General features: G+C 39.7%; 2 protein-coding genes and 1 non-coding gene across 5 annotated transcripts in view; 2 read left to right on the top strand and 1 right to left on the bottom strand.

Moving 5' to 3' along the window:
• The window catches only part of LOC118282249 (neuropeptide FF receptor 1), a 155,791-nt gene that overhangs the window by 131,557 nt on the left and 5,583 nt on the right, over positions 1-18,651 (bottom strand). The gene's annotated exons all lie outside the window — the stretch shown is intronic.
• On the top strand, positions 1,845-2,006 carry LOC118262165 (U1 spliceosomal RNA). The gene has a single exon (XR_004782465.1). It is a non-coding gene; the product is annotated as a U1 spliceosomal RNA (small nuclear RNA).
• Positions 10,954-17,574, top strand: LOC118270442 (uncharacterized). Of its 2 annotated transcripts, none has more exons than XM_035586032.2 (2): positions 10,954-13,491; positions 17,224-17,574. In XM_035586032.2, the coding sequence occupies exons 1-2, from the start codon at positions 12,006-12,008 to the stop codon at positions 17,229-17,231; spliced, it is 1,494 nt and encodes a 497-aa protein (XP_035441925.2). In that variant the 5' UTR covers positions 10,954-12,005; the 3' UTR covers positions 17,232-17,574. The 2 variants fall into 2 exon arrangements, with proteins under 2 accessions (XP_035441925.2, XP_035441924.2); XM_035586031.2 differs by having other exon boundaries at positions 10,959-13,491; positions 16,902-17,574.

The raw sequence follows: 18,651 nt of genomic DNA, 5'->3' as shown, positions 1-18,651 counted from the left end.
AATTCAGTACCTACCTAAAGTCTCTCCTAAGAACAGAGTCCCTAAGTCTTTTTCTAGACAAACGTACTTGAAACCATTCGACCAACAAGACTAACAATTTTTATACACACGGTATAATTTGTTCCTTATATTCTACTTTTTATAAATGTATATTACGTATATTTGTTACTAATTAACTAAAAAATCACGATCACGAACATATATTAATGGATAAAATCTCTACTAGTTTCGAGTCACAGAGGGACTCTTCATCATGAGCAGCGTACGGAGACGCGGCGACATCACACAGTCTATTCGAAACAAGTAGAGCTTTTCTCCATTAATATACGTGAGTAAACCATTATATTTTTAGTTAATTTAGTATCTATGTCTTACGAAAGTTATTATAAAAAAAAATGTTTTTTTTACTCTTCCACGAAACGGATCATCGGTGATCATCGGTACAGAGATGGATTAAGTATAATCTGAAATAAAACATAGGCCAATTTTTATCCCGGGAACGTGAGCGAATCCGTTGATAGGAGCTACCTCCTTTATATTATAAAACACCACGCGCCACGATGTAAGCTTAATACTAATTAACACTTTCCAATCAAAGTAACGTGTAGCAATTAAATTGGATTAAGTTTCCCTGTGAGCTATATTTAACGTTATTATGTAAGCTGATTTCTTTTGTAACTTACACGTCGCGTTTTTATATAATGCTTAGGTTAACACGTTCTATTATTTTCAGAGAATTTCGATGTCATGGTAGAATTTGGTAAATGCGTTTAGCATCCACCAATCATATTCATTACTACACATAGCTTAGCACTGGTGGAAATGGACTCAACTAAGCTATGTTTTTTATATGGAAAGATGCGTGCTGGATGGATAGCTGGATGGCTTCCCTACTAGGAGGAAAGCCATTAAGGATACAAACACGGTCTCACAGAAGTCGCAACGGTATTGAATAGGACGGAGGTTTAGGATACAAAAATACTTTTTTGGATAGAGTAGTCTCTATGCTCCTATTAGGCAACAGAGTTGCAACAGAGGTTAACCTATCTCTAAAACCTCTTTACATAATGTATAATACACGTAATTACTATGATATAAATATTTAGTTTTAATTCTCTCGAAGACTCCATTAGTACCCGTACGGATTAAAGAAAGAATAGATCCTAAATATTTTTCCATACACTAACTTGTTGCTACTGGAAGTTTTTAAATTTAAAATACTAACAACAGGAAATCATTAATAATGATTTGGCTTTTAATGCTTGCTTTGGAAATAAATAAAAGTACAATAAAAATCCTAAGAACGCTTATAGACAAATTGCGCAGTAAAATCGGAACATTAAAAGAGACTAGTGGTGTTTACCATTGTAAACTGTGAAAGAAGATGGACAGAGCTCTCTCATTTAGTTTTTAAACCCATTTGTTAAAAAATAATAATGAATTTATACATTATAAATTCAACAGTCTTGCTATCAACCGGAAATATTTATGTGTGTCCAATCATAAATGTGAATGACACCTTGTTTTGGAATTACATATTCTTAACTCACTTTGGACTGACTGACGAAAGATTTAAGTCCTAAATACTTATTAGTTCCAATTCCAATGTCATAGAGACCGTGGTATTGTACTCACTTACGTCCTTTCTAATGTAAGCAAAATTAGAGTTAACAGGGCATCTCCCCTCCTCATTTTTAGTTACGACCAAGTCCGCGAGGGGTCGCTTTGTAAACAGCTTACAAAATTCGCCAACAGATGTCACTATGCCGTGACGTCATTTTCTGAATCGCGGTGTTAAGATTCTCCGCCGTTGAACGACCCTCGCCGCGCGCCGCAGTGAATTCATACTTACCTGGCATAGGGGATACCGTGATCAAGAAGGCGGTTCCCCCAGGGCGAGATCCTCTCATTGCACTGCGATTGGGTTGACCCCTGCGATTATCCCTAATGTGGATAACTCGGATGCGTAATTTTTGGTAGTGGGAACTGCGTTCGCGCTGTTCCCCCAGAATTCCTTAAAATATTCTTAAGACATAATAACGTATAACCGACACTCAAAGTTATCTATATGGGTAACTCAGATAATGACGTCATAACAATCTCTCCACTACTCCGCAATCACAGAAAAAATACCACGCTAAAAACACTGTCAACAACTTGTCTCTCCTTCGTATAATTCGCCCAACTTCATGCAGAACAGCAAACCTCGAAGAATGTTTAATTCTCACCCAATGAACAAAAATCTACACTGAGTCGGTACCAGAGATACGTGACGCGAATATTTCCAAGAATTCGCACCCAACGTGACGAGAACAAATTTCCACAGGATATTCGTATAGATCCCCAATTTATTTTTAAAAGCTTTTTCGATCAAATTTATTGGTTTTATAATTTATTTTTCATTGCCATTATACAATTACCTCGAGACTTCTTTTAATCTTGACTTTTACAAAAAAAAGAATCCTTAGGCATATTCAGGATTTTAAACATTCAAATTAAACTCTTATTTTATATATAATAAGTCCAATAAACATGTAAAGATTAGATAAACAAATAACTTCTTTAACACAAACAAAATCAGCTTGCTTCCATGTCACATGAATAAACTAATTGTAATTCGTAACGAGGTTTTATCTAATAAAGAACATCCGGACTAATAGATTTAAAGTAAAGTTGAATTAAATACGTTTTCTAAGAATTTCAAAATAAAAAGAATTTTGATGTACAAAGCTGCTTTTAATTCTGAGTAATTTAATTTAGCTGAATAACAACAAAACGTAGAATTTAAATTCAAAGTCAAAATTACTTATAACTAACAATAACAACATATTGAAAATGTCTGTCAGTTCTCTAGTGAAGCTATTTGCTCATTCCAAAGTGTAGATTCCTATAGAGAAAAATGAGCAAGAAACTCCATAGGTTACTCTTTTTCAATTAGATTCACAATACCATTGTCCATATATACCTACATACGTATACATTACGAGTACATTAAAGCTAAACCCGTCGTAGCTGTGTATAAAAGAGATAAAAAATGTTGCGTACGACTAACCTCTGTCGTTTCGTTCACATTCATCAATTTCTACGTGATATTATTTTCCAAACACAATAAAAAGAAATAACACAAAATACCAAGCAATAACAACTGCATTTGATTTAAATAATAAATCTTTTTGGCAAGCACCTGCTGTACCAAACAAATCCTTCTCGAAATTGTTATTCGAAAATATTTTTACATGGACTGCCTCGTTGGCCGAGTAGTTGCAAGTTCGACTGCCGGGCAAGGGGTCTCGGGTTCGATTCCCGGGTCGGGCGAAGTATTGCTGGGCTTTTATCGAATTTTCGAAAATTTCTCAGTAGTAGCACGGAGTCTGGAAATGTGCCCATGGGACTTACAAAGTAAATGGTGAAAAGTGGGTGTGCATTGTATAGCGGCGTTAAGTGCTGCAATGTGCCACTCTGCCTACCCCTTCGGGGATAAAAGGCGTGACGATATAATAATAATAAATATTTTTACATGGAATATACGAATGCGATTCAAAAATTCCATATGTATCTATTTAATAGGTATCTAATATAGCATCTGGTGTTAGATGAAAGAAAAACCACAATAATAATAAATCTTGAATCGGCGATAGATCAAATATTATGAGCACTTGTGGTCAGAGTTTATTGGTTGCTCTGGATTTGTAGGCCTATAAAATATTAGGTGGGTTACAAACTGTGTACTAATAAGTCTATATTTTGAGCACTATTTAGTGTCTAGTCTGGTAGATTGGAAAATATTTCGCGTTGTTATTATAACTTTTCAATCTGGTATGTACAAAAGAGCAGAGGGGATCAATGATTTATTTAGGTATTTTGTTTTTTAATAAGTCACAGGTTAAATATGTATATGTTAGTAATATTGTATGTTTTTGGAAACTCTCTATTAAACTTGTAAGTTTGTAATAACTAAGATATCCTTTTAAAGAGTATGCTTTTGTGGATCAATCCTAGCTCTCATTTCGCTTTAATTCATCATTGGTATCAAAGGTCTATACTAAAACAATATTATTTTAACTACATTTGAATAATATAACCCTACAACAATTTTAAACGTACATTATTTAAAATGTAGATTATAATTTAAGCAGCGACTGCATAATTTATTAAAGGTTGTCAAACATTTTGACGACCGACGCCTAATGGACGGGATAATCTTTGTTTACTCATACTTATTATTTGTAATAGGCCTATTACGTCACTCATATGTAAATATAAGACCTTTTCCATTGTAGATATTTAAGTATTTCAACTACGTTTGCCATGTAACCTTAACCGCCGTACTCAGAGTCATTTAATGATTACTTAACCCAGTCCTCAGCAATTGTTTTCGATACAAAATCGTTATTTAGGAATAGTTTAAGTAATCATTAAATGTCTCTGAGTGCGGAAGTAGGTTATTTTCAATGGCAATCAAAAAGTTTTCGAACAAGAAAATGAACAAGGAAATATTGTAATATTTGAAAATATTTTATCAATATAAGGTCAAACTTTTTCCTTGAGAGACCGTCAAGTATCACCGCCCACTTAGACCGAGCTATTTAATATCGAATGTAAAATAGTGCTCGATCGGGGAAATTAAGTAGGTGCTTAAGTGTCAGACACTGGCCTTGGAACCCGTACATCTAGTTTGAAACAAATGTCTTATTTCTTTTCAATAAAAACGTAATTTGATGTTTATCCCTAGGCAACAAGATAACTTTTATTGTACAAATGTCACTATCCAGTCATAACTTTTAATAGAAATATATATATTAGAAAAGCCCTTACCGTAGGAACCGTACCGTAGGAAAAACCTTATCCACAACGCAGTTACTTTTTGTAGATCAACCTTTCCAAATGTTACTCAGCAACATCCGACAGCAAAAAGTTATTTATAAGCCACATAAGTTACAGATTTTGTTGCTCCAGTAAAGTTAACGGCTGTGTGGATGCACGGTTGCTCTACTTATCTCAGTAAGTACGCATTTTTGTAATAAGTACTCGTATAGCGTAGCAGTGAAAAGAAATTTGCTGTAACTATAAAGTTCCTCACTATATTCCATTTAAAATGTTTACTATCGTATTTTATTATGTTACACATAGTAGAATGTAGGTAGTTCAGTCATATTATTATAGCCCAGTACTGAAAGTAAAGCATAAAAATAACATCAATGGAATTTTTCAGGTACAGAAGGAATATAACACTGAATTATAAAAACGTATAAAAATACAATTTGTGTCTATAAAAAAATTAATAAAAAAGAATTGCCGAAATGTTTGCGCAATTCAGAAGAACTGTCCTGTTATTCATGTTTTTGTTATTGTCGTAGTTTATTTCTAAATAAAATAAATGAAATATAATAACTGATAAATGTTTTTTTCTATACCTAAATAAGTTTAAAAATAGCATTCCGTGAAGTAAAAATAATACAATAAATATCTATAAAGCTGGTGCAGACTGCCCCATGAGTCCTAGGGTGTATCGATCTCCGGATCGAAGTAATACTCCCAATTAATCATATACGTAATTGTTATAAGAATGGGTCCTACTTATTTTTTGCTCACCTGATGGCGCTAGTGTGATCTTCTCGTTTTTCGTCTAATAGAGAATTAGCTAGTATCAGATCATTGAACAAAAGCGATGCTTATCCGAATCGTTACGGGTCCAATAATTCGGCTGAACGTACGATTAGTTCCCGAGCAACAGTAATAGAGGTACTTACTTACTGTTTATTAACAGTAAAGTGATTGGATTAACTAATAATTGCCTTTTGTTCGGGATAAAATACCGAATTGCTACGTTGATCTATAAGCAAGGGGATCTTTAGCTCCAGTTTTCTAGTTGGGTAAAGATTTGTGTTGAAGTGCTAAAAGCTTCACCACGAATGGGCCGGCGCGACCGGAGTGATACAACAGCCTCTTGAAAAAACCGACGTGAAACAACGCTAGCGTTGTGTTTCGTTGCGTGAGTGAGGTTACCGGAGGCTCGAATATCCCCCTTCACAATCCCCGATTCCCTATTTTTTAAATTCCTAACCCCAAGAGGCTGGCAACGCACTAGTAACGCCTCTGGTATTTCGGGTGTCCATGGGTGGCGTCCGTCTACCGGCTAAAATTCTCAGTTATAATACTGAATCTGGAATTTTAACTACTATATGGCAATAGACTCGCCACTTACTCTCCACTTATACCATTACTATTGAAATGCGTATATAATATTTTACTAGTTTCTGTATTCCGTGATATTACATTTATTGTACATCTCTGTCTACCTATTTAGGTATGTTGACGTGGTATAGCAAAACGCCAGCCATTTTTTTATCATTCATATTTGAATATGGAATAAACGATCGTTCTTTTTAAAATTTTAAATACCAACAGCAAGCAATATTCGCTTTACGATTTTAATTGCTAAACGTTTTTTTTCATTTGGAATTTGGAAAACGTTCGCGAGTGTTCTATATTTGAAGTTGTGTTCGAGAAATGGTATAACTATTTTTATTTGATCTTTTAATGCCTAGAATTTATATTACCTGAAACATTGCTTAAGTGGTTGTATGTATTCAGTAGGTAAGTACTTAGGTAATAAAGTAGCACTTATGTTTAGCACGCAACATTTTCACGCTCAAAGATGACGTATATTCTAAAATTCTTTAACACTGACGGTGTCATTGACTTTTCCACCAAACGTGGCATAAGTAAATTGCGGACCATTTACTGCTGACTGACTGCCTCGTTGGTCGAGTGGTCGCATGTGCGACTGCCAAACAAGGGGCCTCGGGTTTGACTTTCTCGGGTGCTTTTTTCGGTTTTTCAAAAATTTCTCAGTACTAGCACGGAGTCTGGAATTGTGCCCAGTATATGGCAATAGGCTCACCCCCTATTACATGAGACTTATAACACAAATGGTGAAAAGAGGATGTACATTGTATAGCGGCATCATGTGCCGCAATGTGCACCGCTGCCTACCCCTTCAAGGATCAAAGACGTGAAGATGAATAAAAGAATAAAGTTTTTTAAGTTGCGCCATCATCCTGTCAGGGTAGGATGGATTGGGCTCGCTGTCATTGCAGCGGTAAGTCCCCTCTTTGAGGAGTGGCTAGAGAGGCGCCACGGCGTCCTCACCTACCGCCTGACGCAGGTGCTTACCGGACATGGGAGTTTCGGTAGGTTCCTGTTCCTTATTGGGCGGGAGGAAACGCCCGGGTGTCATCACTGCGAGGACCGCCCGGAGGACACTGTAGAACATACAGTGGCGATGTGCCCTGCGTGGGCTGAGCACCGCCAAGTCCTCAGGTCAGGGATGTGGTCGGCGCCGGCGACCTCTCGCGCCCGGCACTGGTTCAAGCCATGGTGCGGAGCGAGAGGGACTGGGATGCCGTCTCCTCCTTCTGCGAAGCAGTCATGCTAGCTAAGGAGGAGGCGGGGCGCGTGAGGGAACAAACCTCCTCACGCCCCAGCCGTCGCGAGAGACACTCTGGGCGTCGGGGATCGCGGGACGATCTCCGGCCACCGTAAGTGCGGGCCTGCGGACGGCGAGCAAGGGTAGCTCATCGCCCGAACAGAACCAGACCCGTGCGTGCGGCGCGTCGCGTTCCGCGCGCGCCTCAAAGAGCCATCAGACCACCACAGATGGGGCCCAGTAGGGCTGATGCCTGATCCGGAGCTGCGGACAACCTAGCGGGTTTACCGGGGCTCCGGCTCGAAAAGCAGGAGAAGGAACGGGGTGGTTTTTAGTCAGTAAGAGTCTGACACTCCCTCTCGCCTCGCCCAAGGCGGGAGAAGTCATTGGATGATTTCCCCCCTCAAAAAAAAAAAAAAAAAAAAATAAAATAATAAAAAATAAAAAAAAAGTTAGGATGGATTCCTTTTGTCGCGAAGCAGATTTTATTAAAAAACCCCGTAATAAATAACATCAAAATTCCGCAAGTAAGGACGATCTTGCAAGCGATATTAAACTCTGTCAACAAGTTATTTATCACAAAATTCCTATGAAGCTAGAAATATTACACATAAAAATTACATAAAGGAATGAAATTAAAAATATCTCCAAGTTTATATAGCGAGCAAATTACATAGTTCATTTTATGAGAACCCATCACTTCGACTATTGTAATACTTGATGAATTATTCTTCTCATATTATGAACATAAAACATAATATCATATTTCTTATTCCTCGAAGTAAGGATGCTTTTCCACCAGAAATATGCTATGCTACTGCTGTTGATGCGTTTGATATCTACTAATCATATTCATTGGTACACATAGCTCAGCACTGGTGGATACGGACTCAGCTAAGCTATGTTTTTTTTTATATAGAGAGATACATGCTATGGATGGTTTCCCTACTATCGATACATCGTATACTTTGAGGCGGCTCATCTTCATTGCACAGCTACATAGCTTAGTATCAGTGGAAACGGTTACACAGTTTCACAGCTCAGCTATTACATTCGTAGGATAGCTACATAGCACATCTTTGGTAGAAAAGCTCTCTCAATAGAGGTCAATGTACTAAAATATAGGATCTACTTTTGTTAGAGCAAGAATATTAGCATAGATACGAGTCATAACTCATCGCCATTTTTATCAGCACTTTTATTTAGATTTAAATGTGCGAATACGATATCAAACGGAATGAATAGAATTCAATGAATGAATAGATACAGGAATAGGGTGAATAGAAGTATTTTTTATGTATCACTACGGTGGCAAAAAACCCTACGGCCCACTTGATGGCCATTGAGGCCACAGCCTATGAACGCCTGCAACACATGCAAAATTAAATCAATCATCCCTCTTCTATAAATGATATCTTTAAGTCTAATAGAAAACTGTTGAAGGCAAATCCTCCGCTAACATCGGTCACCGGTGCCCACCACGGCGTTCAATGTGTTAAATTATATTCTGTATCTAATTATCTATTCACCCCGTTTTAGTAGTAACATTTAACTAGTAACATTTTGCTAATAATGTTTAATAAACCCAGATTTAATTCCGTTTTGCAGGTACTCGCACTTGTATTGGTTTCACACAAAATATCACGCTGTACGTTAATATTTCAGTTCTACATTTAGAATACTATTGTATTATTCGCCGGACTAATAAGCCGGGATTCTCCTACTGAACTGAAACTTGTATAATGTACAATGCATTTCCAATTTGGTCATAATTAATAGGGATTATGACTTACAAAGGGTATAACAGGCAATCCGTCAATGAATTAATTAATACCTGAATGCTACGTAATTATTAATGATTAATAATTAATTAATGAAAATGTTGGATAATTTAGAACTGTTGTCAGTTTTTGAAAGCTTTACTAATATTCATTATATCAGCCATAAGACGTCCACTGCTGAACATAGGCCTCCCCCAATGACTTCCAGATAGGCCGGTTGGAAGCGATTTGCATCCAGCGGCTCCCTTTTTTCTGAGGGGGAAAATCATGGACTGCCTCGTTGGTCGAGTGGTCGCAAGTGCGACTGCCGAACAAGGGGTCTCGGGTTCGATTCCCGGGTCGGGCAAAGTAGGTATTACTGGGATTTTTTCGGATTTTCGAAAAAAATCTCTCTGTGTGTCGTAAAATCTGTGTGTGTGTGTGACTTCTACCGCCTTGGGCGAGGCGGGACGGAGTGTCAGACTCTTACTAAAAACCACCCATTCTAGTTCCCTGCGATATTAATCAGGTTATCTGTCCACCTTTTGGGTGGACATCCTACGCTGAGCTTGCCAGCACGCGATCTTCACTCGAGAACCTTTCTGCCCCAGCGGCAGTCGGTTCTCCGCGCTATGTGCCCTGCCCACTACCACTTCAGCTTGCTTATCCGCTGGCCTATGTCGGTGACTTTTGTATTTTTGCGGATCTCCTAGTTTTTTTATTTGGGTCAAGGTCGCTCAACGCGCCATAGAAAGGGCTATGCTCGGAGTTTCTTACTAATATTAAAATGTGATTATTTATGTAAGTATGCTCCGGAGCTGCGGACGACGTACAAGGTTACCGGGGCTCTGGCTCAAAGCAGGAGAAGGAACGGGGTGGGTTTTAAGGCGGGTCCAGACATGTATCATTTGCCCGATCCGATCACCGTATCCGATCACCGTATCCGATCACCGTATCCGTATCTGCGTTTGTATCAAGCCCCGTATCAAGTTTTGGACGCCTCCGATTTGCTCCGTATCCGTATCTTCACAATAGTCATGATCGCGTATCAAATTGCTTAGTTCAGTTTCTGCTCTCGATTAAACATGTCGTCGCAGTTTATTTATTTATTTATTTAAAGCTTTATGCACAAGTACATGGGTGGACATAATGCCGTTGGCATTTTCTACCTGTCTGACCCTTGGGTGGTGCAGAGAACATAACAGGCGGGTGCATGGAACATGATAGATTATTTAAAATGAGAAATGATACGATGTATATCGAACATATACGCAATAATACATACTAGTCCTATAAACATATATTTATAATAGTGATATAATATAATATGATACATACATAAAAATATATACATATATATATATATATAAATATATATAAAGATATATATACACATAAATAATACATACTACATGCAGAAAATAGTCAATGTGATGAATCAGCCAACCTCTTTAGTAAAAGCTCGCGAATCTTCCTCTTAAAAGTTAAACGACTTGACACCATCCTGATATCCCGGGGGAGCGCATTCCACAGAAAAATGCCTTGCACGAAAAAGGAAGAGTGGAGAAAGTCAGTGCGATGAGTGGGACATTGGAGAAGACGGTTATGGGACGAACGGAGTTGTTTATTGTGGTTTGCGCAGATGTACTGGAAATAGGGGGATAGATAACTAGGCGAAGAAGGAGTATCTAGAAAGGAGAATAGAGTGGTTAGCGCCCTTTGCTCCCTGCGCTGGCGAATGGGCAACCACTTTAATTGCAACCTATGTGTTGGGAATCAAACCCAACATAGCCTCGGCAGCCGCGCTAGCGGCGCGGTGCCTATTTCGGCTGAGTCATCGTGGTGAGCGGCGCAGCGGAGCGCGGTGTGGCGAGGGGGGCGACGGAGCGAGAGGGGCGACGGAGCGAGAGGGGCGACGGAGCGAGTGGGGCATAAAAGGTCTTGCGCAGCGAGAGGGGCATAGAACATCTTGCGCTCTCGGACTCCACCGGACGACGGTCGACACTCGTTAATTTAAATTCATTTTGTTTGTCCGGGATTATCCAAACTTGTAATTGGGAAGCGAATAAACCGCGCCTATCAACAGCATACAGTCCACTTATTTTAACATCCCGTAGTGGTGCGAACATGGTCCTTTGTGGAACTCGCCAGCCTAGTTACGAGGTTTGAAGAATTCGGGATCATCTTACTACTTCGGTCTCGAAGCCCTTTTCATCTGCGGTCTTCAGCAGCGACAGTTCCTGCAGGAGTCATCAATATCCTGACGAAGACTATTCGCAACGCAACCGCATACATAAGTTTCGAGAAACGGAGAATTGACCGTTGGACGGACTTTGGACCCATCGAAAGTGACAAGTCATCTTCAAAGACAAAGAAGGACGAAAAATTGCAGATCATCGTTTATCCTGTGTATGGTTTAGACATTCTGTGAGTTCGTTCCAATTATTTCCTTTCTTTTTTCACTAGTTTATGTTTAAAAAGCAATATTTAGTGAGTTCTTTCCATATTTTTTTCAATTACGTTTGTAATTCTTCATTTCAAAGCCATATATTTCCGTACATTCACTGCTTCTGCTTACAAAGCTTATTCATCTTTTCAAATACATCTAAATAAGACATACTTGCAGTGTCTTATCTATAACAGCTGTCAGGGTCATTAGCCGTGCAACAGGTGATCTATTGTTCTCGGCGTCAAGTCGTTAGTGCATCGTATATTTTTTGCGCATGTTTTTTGCTTATACCTTGCTTGCAGAGTAACCGGTTTTTTACTGTCCGGTATTATTTAAACTTCATTGCAATCAGTTATTTTCCATCAACATGGCTGACGAAAAGATTGCTAAGTTAGTTAAACGACGTAGCTGTATGAAGTCTAAATTGACAGTATTTGGTAACTACCTACATACTTTAGAAAGTTGCAATGAACTTAGCAGTTTACAGCTTTTAGACTTAGAAACAAGGTTCAACAGATTTGGTAGCTTATACGATGATTTCGACAAATTACAGTGCGACATCGAGATGTTGTCGGAGGAACCCGACGATGAAGGCGAGGAGCGTGAGCAGTTCGAGAATCAGTACTACAAGCTCGTGGCGGCGGCGCGGAGACTACTCGGTGCTCGCCCTCACCAGTCTTCTCAACTTCCGGATGAATCCGTGGCGAGTTGCGGGGATGGACGCTCAGGTGGTTTCAAATCCAATTGCGTTAGATTGCCAAAAATTAATTTACCCTCTTTTCATGGTCACTATCAAAACTGGCTTGAGTTTAGGGACACTTATTTGTCATTGATACATTTAAGGTCAGACATAGATAACATAAATAAGCTGCACTATCTGCGAGCTTCACTTAAAGGTAGTGCACTATTAATTATTGATAATTTAGATTTTAAAGCAGAAAATTACGAGGCCGCTTGGAATTTATTGTGCAGTAGGTACGACAACAAAAGGTTACTCGTGAATAATCATGTTCACGCATTATTTAATGTTGAACACATAAAACATGAATCATGTTCAGCAATACGCCATCTTATAGACGTAACTAATAAAAATTTACGTGCGTTGTCGACGTTGGATCAACCAACTCAGTACTGGGACACGCTTATCATTCATATGATGGCGGAGAAGTTAGATAGTGTTACACATAGGGAATGGGAAGAACATAGAAACACCTTAAATAATCCTCCATCTTTAGAAATTTTCATAACTTTTCTTAGTAACAAAGCAGATTTATTGGAAACTTTACAAGAAAATAAAAGTAAAACTAAAATACACAATAAAAATTCATTAGATACAATAAAAAATCATTACAATCAACCTACATCTACAAAATACACTCAAAATACATATTTACAATATAATACAAATAAAAAACATAACAATACATATAAAAAATCCTTAACTTGCCCAATGTGTAATCAGAATCATTTCTTATTCAGTTGTGAAGCATTTAGATCTCTTTCAATTGAAGAACGTAGACAGAAGGCTAAAGATGCTAAGGTATGTCTCAATTGTCTACGACCAGGGCATATTGAAACAAGATGTAACCTAGTTCCTTGTAAATATTGCAAGAAAAAGCATAGCACGCTGCTTCACATGCATGAGGCAGAAACTACCGTTCAACCATCTCTTCCAGTTAGCAATTTAGATAGTTTTTCTAGCTCAACAGATGTTCTGGACACGACTACTCCTCCGATTGTTTTGCTTTCCACAGCGCTCGTGAGGGTGGTGGACAGCAAGGGCAACGTGCACACAGCTCGGGTACTGCTCGATAATGGCAGTACAGCCAACTTCGTGTCAGAATTCCTTTGCGGTAAGCTGGGTTTGTCACGACGTGCTACGAGCACCACAGTGACAGGTATAAATAATAATACTTCGCATAGTTCACAATCTTGCAGCCTTACTATTATTTCCAATTATGATGAGAAATATAGACTTCCAGTGGACTGTCATATTTTACCTCACGTTACCAAAGTTTTACCGTCTTCTTTTATTAACATAAATAATATTCCCCTCCCATCAGGAATAAGTCTAGCTGACCCTTCATTTAATACTCCGTCAGCAGTAGACATCTTACTTGGGGCCGATATATTTTGGTCCGTCTTATGCAATAATTCCATTGATTTGGGGAAAAATCAACCCAAATTATATGAAACGAAACTGGGTTGGCTGGTGTCAGGGTACGTTGCCCGCCATAAGTCACACACTTCTCCTCTTGTTTGTAATTTTTTGAGTGAAAAGGCCGATCCAGACTTAGCTCGTTTCTGGGAATTAGATTCCGTAGCAACCACGCACGCCCTGTCTCCTGAGGAGCAGGCGTGTGAACAGAGTTTCATAAAAAACACCTTTCGTAAGGACGACGGGCGCTTCGTCGTTGTTATGCCGCTGAAGAAGGATCCTTCAGTCCTGGGCGATTCCTATCAAAAGGCGAAGTGTCGGTTCTTGTCATTAGAGCGTAAATTTCAAAGAGACCCTGTCTTTAAAAATAGATACATGGAGTTCATGCATGAATATGAACGTTTAGGTCATATGACTGAAAACATGCCGTCTTCATTTAGCCGTAGTGACAATGTCAATTTCTTCTTACCTCATCATGGCGTGGTCCGTGAGGAAAGCTCTACAACCAAGCTTCGTACAGTCTTCGATGCATCGGCCACTACTTCTTCAGGTTTGTCTTTAAATGACATACAAATGGTCGGACCAACTGTACAAGATGACCTATATTCCATCTTGGTACGTTTTCGCCAACATAAATATGTTGTTACTGGCGATGTAGAAAAAATGTATAGAGCCATAGAGCTCAATCCATCTCAACGGCATTTACAGCAAATTATTTTTCGCTTTAATCCCAACGAACCTCTTAAAACTTACACTCTCAATACGGTGACTTATGGCACGGCATCTGCTCCATACTTGGCCACTAAGTGTCTTGTGAGTTTAGCGTCTAATGCTCTTGATGATGACGTCAAACAGTCAATTCAGAGAGATTTTTACGTGGATGACTATTTAGGAGGCTCTACTTCTTTAAATCAAACCATTAGTATGTGCAAGGGAGTCATTTCAGTATTAAAATCAGCACAATTTAACTTAAGAAAATTTAAATCCAATAATCAAACAATTTTAGATCATATTTCTCCCTCTTCAAATAATTCCAATCAAATTTTAGACCTTTCAGACAGTACTACAGTTAACACCTGTAAAACTTTAGGTCTCAATTGGATTTGTGATTCTGATATCTTGTCGTTTTCAATAAATATTAAGCATCCCGCCAAAACCATAACTAAAAGACACATTCTTTCTGTCATAAGTCAGATCTTTGACCCGTTAGGTCTTGTGTCCCCGTGCGTGATAGAAGCCAAAATTCTCATGCAAAAATTGTGGATAAATAAATATCAATGGGATGATGAAGTCTCTAAAGACATATTGGACTCATGGATCGTATTTTCTGACACCTTACCTTGTCTAAATCAGCTGAAAATTCCACGTTGGGTTCTCAGTGATAACTGTGAACGGTACGAAATACACGTTTTCTCAGACGCGTCACAGAGCGCGTACGGCGCTTGTTTATATATAAGGTCCGTGCAGCGTTCAGGGTCAGTAAATGTAACACTTGTTACATCTAAATGTAAGGTAGCGCCCATAAAGCCCATGACGATACCTCGTTTGGAGCTTTGCGGAGCTTTATTGGCTGCAAGGTTGTGCACTAAGGTATTATCTTCTTTAACTCTCCAAGTTGACAAATGTCACTTTTGGTGTGACTCTACCATTGTGCTGGGGTGGCTAACAACATCACCAATGCAGCTAAAACATTTCGTTCGCAACCGTGTTCACGAAATTCAGGAGAGTACAGAGGGTCACTTGTGGAGCTACGTACCGTCGAAAGACAATCCGGCGGATCTTGTTTCCCGCGGGCTGAAGGCCGATTCCATCAGCAATTCATCATTGTGGTGGTCTGGTCCCACTTTCTTGTTGAAAGATGAAGTATTGTGGCCAAAAATGCCCAATCAAAAAGAAAAACACGATCTACCGGAGTTAATTTCATGTTCTGTCGTGTGTTGTAGTACTAATGTAGATCCTATTTGTAATTTAATTAAGAACACATCTAATCTTATTTATTTACAAAAAACAATAGCATATTTACAAAGATTTATTTATAACTTTAGAAACAAATCCAACAAACGAACCGGTCATTTTTCAGTCACTGAACTTAAAACCTCATTATATTTACTGTTGCACAAAGCTCAGTTGGAAATGTTTCCTGAAGAATATGCTATTCTCAAAGCCAAGAAATCCTTACCAAATAAGAATAGACTTATTTCCTTGTCTCCTTATTTAGACTCAAACAACCTCATACGCGTGGGTGGTAGGCTTGATAACTCTCCGTATAGTTTCGATACTAAGCATCCCATCCTATTATGTAGCAAGCATCATTTTACCAAACTAATCTTTCATTATTATCATTTAAAATATTTACATGCTGGTCCCCAGCTCTTATTAGCAAATATAAGACAAAGTTATTGGCCTTTGGGCGGTAGAATCCTTGCCAAGAACATTGTGGCAAAATGTGTTCGTTGTTGTAGATACAAGGCGCAATGTGCTCAACCTATCATGGGGCAATTACCATCTTCACGGTCTGAATTATTATATCCGTTTTTACATTGCAGCGTTGATTACGCAGGACCAGTGATGATAGCGGACAGGAAAGGCAGAGGTTGCAAGCTAATTAAAGCTTATTTGGCAATCTTTGTCTGCAATGCCACTAAAGCATGTCATGTCGAGCTCGTTACGGCTTTATCCAGTGAAGCTTATATAGCCGCGCTCAATCGCTTTGTTTCACGTCGTGGGAAACCACAAAGTATCACGTCGGACAATGGCACAAACTTTGTCGGAACATCGAGTGAACTATCAAAGGTTCTTGCCAGATCTGACCTTGAAGGTCAATTGGCTCTTGAGGGAATTGAATTTAAATTCATTCCTGCATATAGTCCCCATTTCAACGGTTTAGCGGAGGCAGCCGTTCGTTCCATAAAACACCATTTAAAAAGGTTGTTACATACCACTCATTTTACCTATGAGGAAATGGCTACATGCCTCGCTCAAATAGAAGCTGTTTTAAACTCCCGTCCTCTTACTCCTCTTTCCTCAAATCCTCTTGACTTTTCCGCACTGACACCTTCCCACTTCTTAATTGGCCGACAACTTAATGCTCTACCTCATTCACAGGATTCTGATGTAGACATTGGGAAGATCAACCGCCTGGAACGCTTCAAGAGAATCGAATGCATTCGTCGACATTTCTGGGACCGTTTTTCCCTAGAATACGTGGCTCTTCTTCAGCAAAAAGTAAAATGGCACTCGACAAAGACGGAGCTTAAGCTAGGCTCCCTCGTCTTGATAAAGGATAGAGCACTTCCTCCTTCAATTTGGAGCCTAGGGCGAGTGACCAAAGTGTATCCTGGCAGCGACGGCATTTCCAGAGTCGCAGAGGTCCTAACGAAAAGGGGCACTGTCAGGAGGGCCTTTAATAATATTTGTCCCCTTCCAGAGTCTTGAAGTCACTTCAACCCGGGGAGCATGTTGGGAATCAAACCCAACATAGCCTCGGCAGCCGCGCTAGCGGCGCGGTGCCTATTTCGGCTGAGTCATCGTGGTGAGCGGCGCAGCGGAGCGCGGTGTGGCGAGGGGGGCGACGGAGCGAGAGGGGCGACGGAGCGAGAGGGGCGACGGAGCGAGTGGGGCATAAAAGGTCTTGCGCAGCGAGAGGGGCATAGAACATCTTGCGCTCTCGGACTCCACCGGACGACGGTCGACACTCGTTAATTTAAATTCATTTTGTTTGTCCGGGATTATCCAAACTTGTAATTGGGAAGCGAATAAACCGCGCCTATCAACAGCATACAGTCCACTTATTTTAACATCCCGTAGTGGTGCGAACAGAAATATGATCATATTTACGCAGGTTGAATACGAATCGAATGCAGTTATTCAGAAGTCGGTCAAGTTTATTGAGGAGATCTGCATTCAGGTCGTAGTAACAAACATCAGCATAATCGATAAAAAAATAGGAAAAACCAAGGCCTGCACCAGCATAGCTTTCGTAGCGGAAGGAAGCAAGTTCTTCAGTCTGTATAGCACCCGCAGTGATCCGGTGACCCTTTTGCATACGTTAGTGACCTGTGCATGCCACTTCAAATTTGAATCAATGCACAGCCCCAGATCCTTTACCTCACTACTCAGAGGGATAGCCACATCATTAAAGGAAACAGCCGGTAGATTGGCCCTGTCAATCCCGCTCAGCGTACGGGTGCTTCCTAGGATAATGGCTTGGCATTTCAGTGGATTCACCGCTATGCCAAACCTCTCAGACCAATTCTTAATGGCTGCCAAGTCACCGTTGATCTTACAGATGGCGTCAGACAAACCGTCAACACCAGCCTGACAGTAAAGCTGCAAGTCATCAGCGTAAAGATGGTACGCACACTGAAGTTCGGAAGTTATGAAATTGATGAAGATGGAAAATAAAAGAGGAGATAGAATGCCGCCTTGAGGAACGCCAGTTTTTAATTCGCACCAGCCAGATGAAGTCTCATCCAGCTTGATCGACTGCTGACGCTCCTGAAGATAGGAAGAGAACCATTCAAGTGATTTGCCAGAGATCGCAAGATGGGATAGGATGGCTAAAAGGATATCGTGACTGACCATATTGATGGTTGCAGTGTACGAGAATTTAGCAATTTCATGTGCCTGTTTTATTGTCATTCACAATATTCTAACTTCAAAACCAAAACAGAGACGATGGTGGCAAACGGAATTATTTAGAAACAGATACAGACTTGGAGGAAGAGCTTTGATGAGAGACCTAATGACGCGTCCAGACTGACCCACGTCCGTATCTGTATCACCTTTGATGATCGGACAAAAACCGACATGACATGGGACGGGCCGTATCATAACAGCGTATCGAGATCGCGTA

Source organism: Spodoptera frugiperda, chromosome 20, assembly GCF_023101765.2.
Source record: "Spodoptera frugiperda isolate SF20-4 chromosome 20, AGI-APGP_CSIRO_Sfru_2.0, whole genome shotgun sequence".
Taxonomy (NCBI): domain Eukaryota; kingdom Metazoa; phylum Arthropoda; class Insecta; order Lepidoptera; family Noctuidae; genus Spodoptera; species Spodoptera frugiperda.
This window is presented reverse-complemented; position numbering and strand designations above follow the sequence as displayed.